Genomic DNA, 13,449 nt, shown 5'->3' with positions numbered 1-13,449 from the left:
AATAAAACACATCATACTAAACATTATTTTGAATCAAAATGGCAAAAGTAGCATAAAAACACATTGATTTAAACACGGTTCCAAAAAGACACACTCATGGAAGACCGTATAATCAATTTGTCAAGCATCAGAGATTAAACCTGGCGTCCAGTTTGTTTGGTGTTAAGTCTGAATCATATGCCATCCATTTTACAACTGCCAGTGGAGTGGTAACACCAGTGGTAACATACAATTTTTACTGCTAAAAACAATCTTAGAAAACACAATTTGATTATTTTGTAATTGACAGTGCCCCATTTTTTAAAATTGAATTCCAACACCCAGAGATGTGATGGCTCTCACCCTCAACCCTCACCAGTGCTTCAGGAACTGTAATCTGTATTTAGAGATTGTTATTTATCTTCCAGCATAACAATCAGCCTCAAGGTTCAATCTGTCAACAGTTGTCTTGATTGCAATAACTTGATGTGATTTCAACATTTACAAATCTTATTGGTGGAAAGTTGAGTTCAGGCTAGAAGTGCTTTGTGCTATATGTAGTGTTTTTTCTTTTAATTTTTAAGGTGCTAAATAGTTTTTTATGACACTTTCAATCTTATATTACAAACACAGTAAATTTTGATTGCTTTTTTGTCTTTATGGAAATAGTTTGAAATGGTGACCTCTTTTCTTCTGCTCTTGTATTAGTGAAGCTTTACAGGCAGAACTGATAAAAGCATTTAACTATAGAGGCTGGTGCATATCTCTAGTGGGGTGGGGTACAGGACCGACAACAACAGGCAAATTAGAGATGCCTATTTTTGAGCTGTTACAGGAAGCTGGATTATCCAAAGGGAAGCTAAGACGAAACCAGCAACACTTGAAGAAACAACTTTATCGGCAGACCAACACATTTTACCTTCATCCGGTTGAATGTAAAACACCAAATTATGTTTAAATGAAAATGTACTGTGTATTAAAAAAAAACATTATGAAGCAATCATTCACACACAAACAGGCTGACCACTCAGCATTCAAGGGGATGATGCTTACTGAACAACTTCAAATCTAAAAGCAGTTCCTTCCCAAAGGCACACAGATGAGTCAAAACCATACAAAGCCATTGCAGGAATTCTAAAAAAAAAATAATAATAGCAAAAGAAAATGTTAATGATAACATCAATATTATAAAATAAAACACCAATCTGTCACAAAAACTAAAATGATAGGTAGCCTGCAGGATAATCATTTTTAAAATATACTCTGTCCTTATAAAGTTAATACTGCCAGCTTTTTGTTTTAATGACTTCAATATCAATTTACTTGCCTGAAATTATTTTTCATTAAAATGTCTTGCACATTTGAATAGAATCCATGCAAACTCCACACAGATTCCAACCCAGGACCTTCATTTCACAAGGCAACTGCAGCTGCATTTCCATTGAGCATGAACTTGTACAAATTGGAATTGCGAAAATAAATTTGCTGTATGAAAAAAACACGAATTTTGAAAAAAAAAAAAAATCTTTCTTTTTCTGATAAAACGTTTTTGAGCCAGGATGAAGTGTTTTTTCAGCTGTGTGAAATTGGTATATTTTGCAAAAACAATGCTGAGCTGTGGCTGAAATATGAATATCTCTCATGTTTACATCTGCTGCCTCCATGATTTTTAATGACATGTGAGGTGAATAAACTAATTCACATGGGATTTTAATGGCATAAAAAGGAAACACACTAATTCCCAAGTTCACAACTTTTTCGCTGAAAAGAACTAATGAGAAAAAAAAAACGGCACAAGGTAAGATGAAGCTTCCAGCTCAAGGAGCAACATACCTACTGAGTAATATGGAGAGGGTTCAGTTTTGTTTTTCTGCATCTGCCAGGTAGAACCTTGAATCTGTGTTGGGCAAAAAGGAGCAATAATACTAACGGGTGAAATACACTGATTAGTGTGGAGAAATGTAGCTTCCTTTCAGTCACTTCATGATCGTCCAACAAGATAATAACACCTAATAGCTACAAGCAAACACGAACGGCTGTGAGAAAAACAGAAACAACAACAACATTGGACCTTCATGAGCCTACATACTAATCCTGCTCAACATCTATGGAAACACAGAGTACCCCAGAGACAGCATGAGTAGTTTGCTCAGGAAGGGCGGGTCAAGCTGCCTGCTGGGAAATGGAGTACAGAGGTTGCTGCTTGGTGATGATTGTTGCACAAGGTCCTGCCACAAAATAACAACTTACAGAAACAATCTTTTTTTTCTGTACCATTTTATTTTATTAAATATTCAGCTGAATTAATGTTGAGACAAAAAGAAATTTATGTTAAAATATTTCAACTGTTAAGTTTCAAGTTAATTTAGATAGTCGTAGGACCAAATCTATCTGTATTTGCATCAGTTTTCTGAAACAAACACATCCCACTGAAACAAGAACCAAACTTGCTCATTCTCAGGTGGAATATTGTCTTGAGGGATTGGTCATGAATTATCATTCCCTTTACAACAACGAGAACTCAGGCACCCCTAACAGCTGCTGATGTCAATAACATTCAGACTCCTGTACCGACATCACACTGCAGGCATGCATTAAATGTTAACAGATCTGGGTTGTGTATTTTATGAAAGATGATGGTTGACCGGGAGGTCAAACTAAACACCCAGAGGGGAGGTTTCTCTCCGGTTTTTTACGGCTTTTTAAGTTTGTTGAAAATCAGAATGATAATTCTTCAGGCTATAACAGGCCTTTGAAAGTTTTCTTTGTGACAATAAAAAAAAGCCCAGACTGAGAAGCTGAGGTTGAATAAGAAATTCTTCCCTCAGAAGCAAAGGGCATAAAGGCCACAGAGAGAGGAAGGAGGGAGATGTGGAAGAAAAGGGGGGCAGGAACAAGCAAGCCTTCTCCTCTCTGCAGCTGTTGGTTGAGTCGGCAGTGCAGCTCTGAGAGATTTATCCTTTCATTTGTTGTGGCTTCGCTCGAGTGCACCCAACAACACACCATTTCTATTTTATTCTACTAGTCTTTCACTCTGTAGGGTGGCTCAACAGAATTATGTCCCCAACGATAATTATCAATCAAAATTATGTTCTGAAAAATGGAGGCAGAGGAAATTGCTTACCAGGACATCAAGCTAGAAAAGAACCCCAAAAGAAGAAGTGTGAATGGAGCGAGGGACCAAGAAAGAAAGAGAGATGGAGACTGAGGGGATTTGCATCTGTGCTGGGTCAGGACTCTGATTCCAGTCAATTCAGAATAAATGCTCACAGATGTCAAACTTTTTACAGAGTTAAATCTACCTAGATTAGAATGAAGAACCATGTTTACGCAAGTTTCTAGTTCAGTTTGCATCAAATATTTCAGACACCATTAAATTATTAAATACCAAACAGTCAGAAGATTGACCTTTATCAGTGAAAAGAGTTATGGTAATCAATTGTGCCATATTAATGAATTAATTTTAGTTTTGAGAGAACATTTGAAAAGTCTTCTTTTTATACCAATAATGGTGCCCATTTAAACAACTGCTGCTGTTTAAATGGGCAGTATTATGTGTTCCAGGCTCATAGTGCCATTTTATTGCACAATCAAATACCTTTATCCATTTAAAACCTCTTGACCTTTCTGAAACCTGCCTCCAGGAAGTCCTCACAACATGGCTCCTCATTTAACCCTTTAACAACTTCTTTGCCAGTGTTATATGTCATATAATGAGCTGCTCCACCAGGTGTCTGCTGATTGTTGCTGGCTGGTCTGAAGGAGCCGAGTGGGGGAGGTGCAGAGAAGGAAGCTGGGAAACTGCAGCTCTGAGAAGAGGCTGCGTCTTGAAGGCATTGCTTGGTCCACCCAGGGGACCATCACCACTGAATGGTTGCCATGGAGATTAAAAGATTTTTCAAATATGCATGGAAGAATCAAGGTAACACTCCAGATATAGATTTGATGACACACAATAAAGCTAAAAAAAATTACATAATACTGCCTCTTTAATAAAAGCATAAAAACCAAAGATAAAGTAGTTTTGTGCATAGGGCAGTAGGAACAATTTCAAAGCTGTTTGAAACAACTCTGGAGTGTTATAATGAATCAATAAATGAAGTTCTACAGTGGAAAAAAATGACTATACCAGAGCATTTGCCACACGACATTACTTTCAGAATGTGGACTGCAGGTTGGACACAAAACAAAAGGGGGAGGGGAAGTAGCCAGAAGCTTATAAATCTCAGGAAAGTGTCCCAGTGGAGAGAGACTTATTGTGTGGAACCACTGTACTCTGTTTCACCAGAAGCCGATCAGGAAAGTACACCATAGGTCAGAACAAAGCAGTCGTGGGGTTCAGCTCAGTGGAATCTGTCATGGCTGTGCAGAGACTCATCTCATGCACCGAGGCTAAACTATTTTTTTGCTGTATGGGTGAATTTATAAAAGGAGAAGGAGGAAACCACAGTTTGGACACTGAAACATGCTGTGTGATCCAGCTGTATAAAGCTGCTTGTGTTGTGGTGCTTGGCACTCCAAATAGAGTCAATTTTATGGAGAAATAAAGTAGGTTTGATGGGATGAATTTGAGTCTAAATAGAAAAAGGATAACCCAATTTTGATGATATTGCATTTAAAATTGAAAATGGCCAAAGTGTATAAAACACTCATTTTCCCAGTGGAAAAGTGAAGAAAGCAACAAGAATTCTAAACTAAACTCTTGAATAAAGTTGAAGCTCATAAAGTAGCACACCAACACACAAAGAGCCAGATATTAAACAAAACAGAGCAGCACCCAGCCTGGCCCTTCCTGTTATACTTGCATTAAATAGTTTTAATAAACATATGTCATTTTCATGGTTCTTTAACTTATACCAAAAATAAAACAGACTTGTGTGATATCTCTTCCTGATATCACACATCTTTGCTTTTCATTTTTCCATGTTACACGAGGCATTCTGTCTGAGGCATTCCTTAAAATACCTCCACTTAACTCAAATATTGTGAATATAACAATCTTAGGGCATTTAAACTTCTGACATTAAAGTATGTCTTTTCACACAATGTATGCAAACGTCTGGTTTTAGCTCTTAGTGCAGTTTGGTTCAAATATCTATCCTGCAGAAGCTTTTTCTGTGTAGAGGCCAGAAGACAGCAGGCTAAACATTCTCCCTAAATGCACCTGACTCCCCAGCAGTTAAGTGCGGAGACTGCAGATGGTTTTTGCTCTTTTGTGCACTTAGAGTCCTTTGTGGATGGTTATTTTGCCAGATGGCCTTTTATTTTGGCCTACCATGCTCACTGCTGCTTTCCGTGGTCGCTCCCTTCGAATCTCTGCCCAGGGTCTCAGAGGATCTTGCTTCTCCAGCCAGTTTTTTTTTTTTTTTTTTTATACAGCTTACACAGTGTCTTGTAAAAATTATTCACCAGAAAACATTAGAACAAACCCTAACCTATCACTAACCTATTTTGGTGGAATTTATCATTTAGCACAGGTTGTATTTGTGAAGGTGAAGAGCAATTTTTCAAAATTTTTAACATGTTTTAGAAATGAAAAGTAGACTACTTTGTTTTTTGTCATGATGGCGTAAAACTTTCTGAGCCACATCAACAGACACTTCCAGAAGACAAGTAACAATGAAAGATTTTTATAGCAAATAATAAATTATAAATGTACTCAGATCTGTGAAATGACTGGAGGCTAGGAATCAGGAACTCTGTGAGGAGACAGCACAGGTGAGATTGGGCTGATGGTTGAATGTTCATGGCATTTTGAGCAGCGCTTACGTAAGTTTGTTTAGATAACAAACTTAGATAAGGGAGAGCTGAATAGCGTGTGGTTGTTGATTCTTGTGTGGTTTTCCAGGAAGCGGCGGATCTTGTGGCAGAACGAGGATCACCAATTAGACAAGAGTGTTAGAGATTGGGCAGATAAGCGCATGAGGACGATGATGATGATGAAGGAGAACTTGAAGATGCCAAACGTAGAAATTGTTTCCAGAGAATCAGATTTGTATGGAGTCTTGAAGAAGGCACGGAAACCAGGTGGACACAGGAACACAAAGAGAGCAAGGGGACGCTATGAGACAGGGAGGACTTGGGCTCCCCACTCAGGGCTATCACTCAGGCATCAGAGCTCTGCGGAGGTAGAGCATGTCGCGAGAAGGAGGAGACTCCTGGGCTCGTAGCTGGAGGAAAGCAGGTGGTCCAGCCACTCCAGGGTCTTGACCATTCTGACACTAACTTGTGAATTGTCACATTTTGGCTCCACACATTAATATATTCCAATGTGTTTTCAGATATTGGTGAACTGTCACAGCAGACAATCAGTGAGGTTATTCCTGTGGTCCTCCAGTGGGTGTTTCCTTCAGGATGTCCAGAGACCTTCACCTTTCTGGAGCATGGATATCATATGCCCAAGGCACTTATAAAACATTTCTTAATAAAAAAAATATGGCTAATGGAGCTAAGGCGTAAATTCAAGCTGGGAGACAGAACACAGCTGATCTACAAACAAAGCTGATCCACTTCAATCACGTCACACCCCGCTGCGGCCAATCAGGATCGGAGCCAATCAACGTCAAGCCGGTCCATTCAAGAAGTCGAGCCTCCAGGGATCTGCCTGCTCGTCAGCTGTGCTTCGCCCACCTCCTCCCCATCTCCATCTTCAGCCCGATGACCATTCTCCAGGCGCCTTACGCGCTCCTCCATCCAAGGCTCCGCTTCATCACCATTATTCGGACCGAGGGGTAAGACTAGTGAGCTTCGCCGGACTCAGCATCTTTCCCGGCGATCTACGCTCACTAGTCTTCCGCCGGTTCGAGCGCCAAAGATTTGTTCATTAAAATCTCCTAACTGCTTATTTTTCTCTGTGTGAGTTGATCCAGATTGAAATGTTCTTACAGTGTTGAAGTGCATTAGCAATCTGTTGTTTATAATTACTCAATATATTTAATTATGATTCATCTGATGTTCAGATTACACTGAAAATGTATAAAGCTGGACTATATTGTGAACTGAGTAGTCCGAGTTATTTTTTTCTGTCATCTGTGTCATTTGGCTTCTATAAAGCATGGTAATTACTGTAATTAATAAAGTAACTCATAGGCCAACATAAAAATAAAAATCAGTCTAGAAAAGACAAACAGTGAAGGGTGCAGCTTATCGTCAATAGTTGATAAATTCATAGAATCACCCAACTTTACGATGAAACAAACTGTTCTTTGGCTCTTCCAATGTGAGATTATGGTTGACTTGTCAAAAGTTGCACACTCCTTGCTAATTTTCATCCTTTTCTATCAAGTTTTGAAGAAATTACAACCCACCATAACATGCAACTTTTTTAACAGAAAATCCCTAAGAATTTACATTATCAATAGTACACTTCAATTTTCATTTTGACTGAAAACTGAATATGATGTTAAAGCCTACAAAAAGATGTACACAACATAAAATAATTATTTGTTAAGAGTGCTACATCAAGCTGAGTGAACTGGACAGAGCATTACAGTTTGTCTGAGTGTGTTTGAGTTTTTTGAGTTTCTGACATGTTTTAAACAAAGGATTTGAATCTTCCTACTTTTGTCCATTTACCAGAGAACGTTCAGAACCATGCAGGTTGTCAGACCTCCAAGAACTGCTCTCCGAAACCACAGGATCTAGACAAAAACAAAAGGCAAGATCTCATTGGTAATGAGTAAACATGTTTTCTGTTGTCCTGTTTTCTATAATAACATCCGAGGCCTGCAAATCCTGTCTGTACAAGTACAGCATGGAGCAGACAATGAAAAGTTTCTTTGAAGATTATCAGGTTGGAAAATATCACTGAATCATCGATATATAGAATATGGCATTAAGAAATTCATATTTAGGCAGATGATGCTGTAATCAAGGAATTGCGAAAGATTGTCAAAGTGTGCCTTGAATGTTTTTCTATTAGACCATTTTAACATTGTCAGAATGACCCTCAATGCCTTCATATCAGATAATCCTATCATTTGTTAGACTAGTGGCAGTACAAAAGAGTGAATGAGACAAAAAAATGGCTTGAAAGGAAATCATTCGAAATATTTATTTAGTCCAGCACAGATGTGTGTTCAAATAGAACATTATTTTTTCTGCTATTGACCCTGACAAAATAGAGTAAAAAAAATGCAGATGTGTTTTTCTGACATTAAAGTACAATATTAAAATCTCTATTTTTCATTAATTGCATTAATTGTAAGAAATTAATTTACCTGGGCTTTCAAAAGCAACCTATGCGTCCAGATCAAACTTTCTAAAAATTTGATCATTTTTATTTTATTTTTTCCTGTTACATGAGTGTCTATGTCATTTCTAGTTAGGGGTTCCACCCAAAAAAAATAGTCAAATTATCAAACAAAGCAGATATAATCTAGTAATCACGTAGGGCTCTGTTGAAATCATTATTAAATGTTACAAAATGTGAAAGTAAAAATCTGGACAAAAAATTGAAAACTTCTTTCAGTCAAACCAAACAAAACAAAGCAAGATGATCTGTTTAAAAGGCATCTTCAAATTTATTTAAAGAAATCTTTTACATTCTTCTGGATAATTATTAATTTTAAACAGTTTTGTAGATATCAATATTTCATAGAATCAAAACCAGAAGCTGTGAGAACTGAAAGTCATTGCTTGCTTTTAGAAGTTAGCAGTGTAAGAACATCAAAACAGACAACAGAACAACAGGTAGAAGCAAATTAAGTCTGAGAAGCAATTACTTGTGTTTTGTTGTGTGAGATCTGAGAGAAAAGCAGAGGCATCACATTCACAATCCCACCTGTGGAGACAAGAAGAAAACAAGAGGTTAATTCCTCAGTCATTTACACAGTCTAATTTATTTGTGGTTTTTTGGGAGGTTTTTGACTTATTTTCTGGAGGCGCATCGATCAGAGTCTTGTGGCAAATTTCCAGTCTCCAGTTTTTATAAAGCTTCAGCCCTGTTCAAGTGCTAGTTTAGATTTTTTTTTTTTTTTTTTTTTTTTTTTTTTTTGTGAAGTGAGCTTTTTAGAAATCTAATCTTAGGACAATTTTATTCTGGTGAAAAAGAAAAACTAACAATCTCTTTTGAAATTGTAGACTACTCTGGATTTTCAAAATTCTTCTGTGGAACAAAAATTAATAGGATTAAAAGACATAGAGAAGCGTGCTTTAATTTGTTAAAAAAAATTAATCATGGAAAGTTTGGCCATTTGTGGATTTTTCAGTAGAGCATATGTAAAATATTTATATCAAATAAATATTTGGGAAGATGAAACACCTCAGCTACTTGACATGCTGTTGGCTAACATTTGAAAAGCAGTCAATATGTTATTTATTTTCCTCTAACCTGATTGGATGAGAGCAGAGATCAGGAAAACTGTGGCTGTTGGAGTCTGTGGTATGCTTGACGTTTCCCACTGTGTTTCAACTATTGTCAATAAGAATTTCATAGAATGTGACTTAAAAGAAAAATTCTAAATAATTCGTTCAGCCTTCCTGCTAGCTGCTGGATGTCTGGCTCTCTCTCACTCTTTTGCAGTCAGAATGAATCACAAATTTGTAGTAGGATACAAATTTCTATTAAATAGTTTCTTACATCTCTCTGACTTATCAGAGCTCATTTTAAAACAAACAGCTAATGTTGTCATGGTGATCTGGTATGCTCAGTTCACTGATTGTAAGAAGACTGAGTATCCTGTATAGTGGTCATCTGTCATAGTTGATCTAGCTGAATTTTCTCAGAATATTGCCTTTTGTTGTTTGACAAGCTAATTAAATTGTGCACATCAATTTGTCTAATCTATACATTAGCCTATGTATTATATCAATATAGTTTCAAAACCTTCCTGCTTACCATAGAAAGACCAGTTTTTTTATGTAACCAATGGACAAGTAATAGAAGGAAATAATATTTTGGACATAGATTTACTTCTTTCTAATGTTTTCCTTCTGTTTTTCTCCTTTTTAAATTTATTTTTGCTTTAAAGTTATCTGGCAGATTTTTAAATCTTGACCAAATTTTCATGATCAAGGAAAGTCTTTTTTTTAAATCTCGACAAACCGACTTGAAGTAGTTTTTTTTTTTTCGCATTCCAAACCATTAGGAATGACAAACTGCAAAGCGGCTGTCACAACTGGCAGCTTGCATATTCCAACAGGCCTCTGAAGTAATAGAAACCGCAAAAAGTACAGTCAGAGCTGTCACAGAGAGGGTAATGTATCTGAACCATCATTCCTCATCATCCCACAGCTGATGCACAAAATCCATGCTGCTGCTGCTGGTAGGAAGAAATACACTTAATGGAAATTCTTACTGAGAGACAAATACAGGTAGAAGCTACCTTCTAGCTAAACATGGAAGGTATCTTCTACCTTTAGCCATTACTTTGTTCCGGTTTCTTGTAGTCCACAAACACTTTGAAGCTGAGCTAACTAACGTGAAGCAATGTGGCTGACACTAGCATGCACTGCGAACAGTGCCTGGGTAAACAGATGTGGGTCTCAGGTGGGAATAATGTGGAAGGTTTTAACAGCACTGTAAACTGCATTTAGCAGCCCTCAGAATTATGTGCAGTGCTTCCAAAAAGTCTCCACAAGAGTCAAGATTTTGTAATGTAAAAATATGTCACTATTTTAAATCATTTCACAACAGGCAACATAATTAATGTGGCACTTATATTGATAATAAATCTATCAGTAGGGGGAAAAAACTGAGTTGGTGCATCTTTTTTTATTTACATTTCTCCTTACACATTTATTTGTTTCTGAATTGAATTTTATTTTTATTATTTCTTTTAATTAGATAAAACCCACTGAGATCTAGATCTCATTTTCAAGATGGACATGGGCATACTTAAGGTTGCTATGCAATAATCTTCAAGGAATTCTCAGCAGTTTTTAGTATTTTGGAGTTGAAACAGACAGAAATAGAAGAAAGGCAAAAGGACCAGAAAGGATACAGACAAAAGAAGGGAAGTGATGAAGAACAAAGCTGAGTCTCACCTAGAGCTACGGTGCCCATTAGGAAAGGTTTCCCCATCTGACTGAAGTCACTGCTGCTCTGCAGGCCCACCTCAGAGCCCACTGCAAATGTCACCACCACCTGAGACACACACATCCGCACACACACAATGCAGAGCGGTAAAAAAGTTAAAGAAGCACACCTAAAACAGTCCAGCTTTGATCATCAATGAACCTCTGCTTTAAAAAGAGGAAGTCAGTATTAGGTACATGCTAGAAAAAATTGTTCATTAAAAAGAACAACCAAGACAGAAATAAAAGTTAGAGAATCTCTTTAGATCTATAATTTTACTAAGTACCATGAGTTACAAATGTAGGCAAGCAGCCTGCTAACAAGGGAAATGATCTTGCTTACACAGATTTACACAGACGTAAGCTGGTCTTTTTGAAATTCTACAAAAAGCAACTAGGAACTTTGGTTTCTGATCTGCAAACTGCAAATTAACTTATGAACTTAGTCTTCCCATGTACTATGAATGCTGCAATGTACATGTTTCACTTCAACCATCAATATGTCCCATAATTCTGAAACCAGATTATGTCTAGAAATAAGGTCAAAAGGCAACAAATTAGTAAATGATATATCAAATCAATGTCATCAATAAATGCAATTGACTCATATTATATAGCATACAATACTGAAAATGAACAAACATTTTTCCAACAGTGCATGGAAAAATGCACTTTTCATAGAATAACAACTTGTTTCCCTGTTTGTTTTGGTCTGAGCTAAGAAAATAAAAAAATATGACAGACACTTACTAATAAACTTAATTTACGTAAGAGACTCAAGAAGAAAGATAGAAGAATTACAGTTTGGAGTTTTCTACACAGCAAACGTGTAGAAGAATGAGTTCTGGACAAATGACATACATGTAATATGTTACATGTGGCTTAAAAACAACATTTCTCATCAACCCATGTCCTATAGACAAATATAGTGGTGGCTGCAGAGAGAATCAAGGTAAATGGATTTATATGGTTAATTACATGCCAAACTGGAAGAACCAGGTTGAGGCTGGACTGAACATTGGATGCTTTCTATCCAATATGACTGAATGTGAACTATTTTTGTTGGATTCTTTAAAGTACTGACTCTGGGAGCCTGAATATAAAACAAATCACACTTTTTATTTGTGAAATATTTGGGGAAACAATTTTCTGTCTTTGTTGACAATTATGCCTTAAGTTGTGTAGGTATATCGCATAAAAATCCCAGTGTATTTATGGTGGTGATTCTTATAGAGAAAAATGAAAAAGTTGAAAGAGTGTCAATACTTCAGCAAGACACTGTTGCAGCAAAACATGGCAACTGATGGGGAGGATAGAAAAATACAGAAAAGACTAGAAAGGTACCTATTGGTAGTTAGTTGAAATTAGGTAGAAAATGTTATACATAATTAAGGAATATTGATATTTATTACTTTTAGAGATAAAAAAATAACAATTTTAAGAGTAATTTATACATTTAACAGACTTGGAAAGATGTTTTAGAGATGGTTGTGTTCACTCTCTCATGGTGGGATTATTCCAGTTCTGTTTGGACGAACAGCAGAATCCGGTTTAAACACACAAACACACATGCTCCATAAATTTGACTGTGCTGTCCTCCTCCCTGTGATCTTAGCGCCCTGAACTAGGCTGCAGTGCTGCCCTGCTGTCATGGGAGCCAGTGGCATTAAAGGTTCAATGACAACTTTATTAGAGGTGAGAGTCTTTATTAGAGGTGAGAGTCTGGAATCCTAAGCAATTATTAAGCCTGAATAAATGTCACACTAATTATTTCCAGAAAGCCGTGAAATTGCGGTCGATTCTCCATGAATAATCGTCCCTCCAACACTGTTCAACTGCTTGGTGCATGAGAAAGTGTGTGAATGTGTATGTGTGAAACAATGCAGCATTTTCATGTGTGGCTGATGTAATGACTAAAGCTACACTTAGGCCTATTTCACAGTGACTTAATAGAGCTTCTACAAAGGTGCATAAACTTAATTTGGGTTCTCCTGTTATTTTATTTAGCTGCAGGTTTTTGTGTGAAGCAATCAGTCAGATGTCAGGCCTTAAGGAGCTGCTGGTGCAGCACATCGATTTGGACGAAATTACAGAGAGAAGAGAGTGCTGGAAAGAACCGAGCAGGAGAGAGGCGGAAAGAGGGGAATTCATTTTCACCAGGACGCAGGGGTCCCATAAGGCTGGGGCAGATGTGATTTTATTCTTTAATTAGCATGTGTACTTTTTGCTATTCCCCAGCAAACGGGATGGAGCACAACATGAGAGGCAGCTGAAAGTTAACTTCAGAACAAAGCGTTGCATAATGGATCTCCCAGATCCTGCGCTCCAGATGGATGGCGAAGATATGCTGGCAGGAAATGGAGGTAGGCAGCTTCACAGCTGTGTTTGGAGGAAAACGCTGCTGTCAGCCATCTCATCTGTCCAATCACAGGACTGGAGTTCACATGTCTGAGG

General features: G+C 37.3%; 1 protein-coding gene across 1 annotated transcript in view; it reads right to left on the bottom strand.

Moving 5' to 3' along the window:
* si:ch211-51h4.2 (uncharacterized) overlaps positions 1-13,449 on the bottom strand; it is a 57,564-nt gene that overhangs the window by 18,627 nt on the left and 25,488 nt on the right. The window contains exons 9-11 of the mRNA XM_055060488.1: positions 10,966-11,065; positions 8,703-8,761; positions 7,555-7,619 (exon numbers count right to left, since the gene is read on the bottom strand). Coding sequence (XP_054916463.1) covers positions 7,555-7,619; positions 8,703-8,761; positions 10,966-11,065 — 224 coding nt within the window. The remainder of the gene's footprint in view (positions 1-7,554; positions 7,620-8,702; positions 8,762-10,965; positions 11,066-13,449) is intronic.

This window comes from Poeciliopsis prolifica, unplaced genomic scaffold, assembly GCF_027474105.1.
Source record: "Poeciliopsis prolifica strain line A6 unplaced genomic scaffold, Auburn_PproV2 SCAFFOLD060, whole genome shotgun sequence".
Lineage (NCBI taxonomy): Eukaryota > Metazoa > Chordata > Actinopteri > Cyprinodontiformes > Poeciliidae > Poeciliopsis > Poeciliopsis prolifica.
The sequence above is the reverse complement of the archived record's forward strand: the minus strand, read 5'-3'. Positions and strand labels throughout refer to the sequence as shown.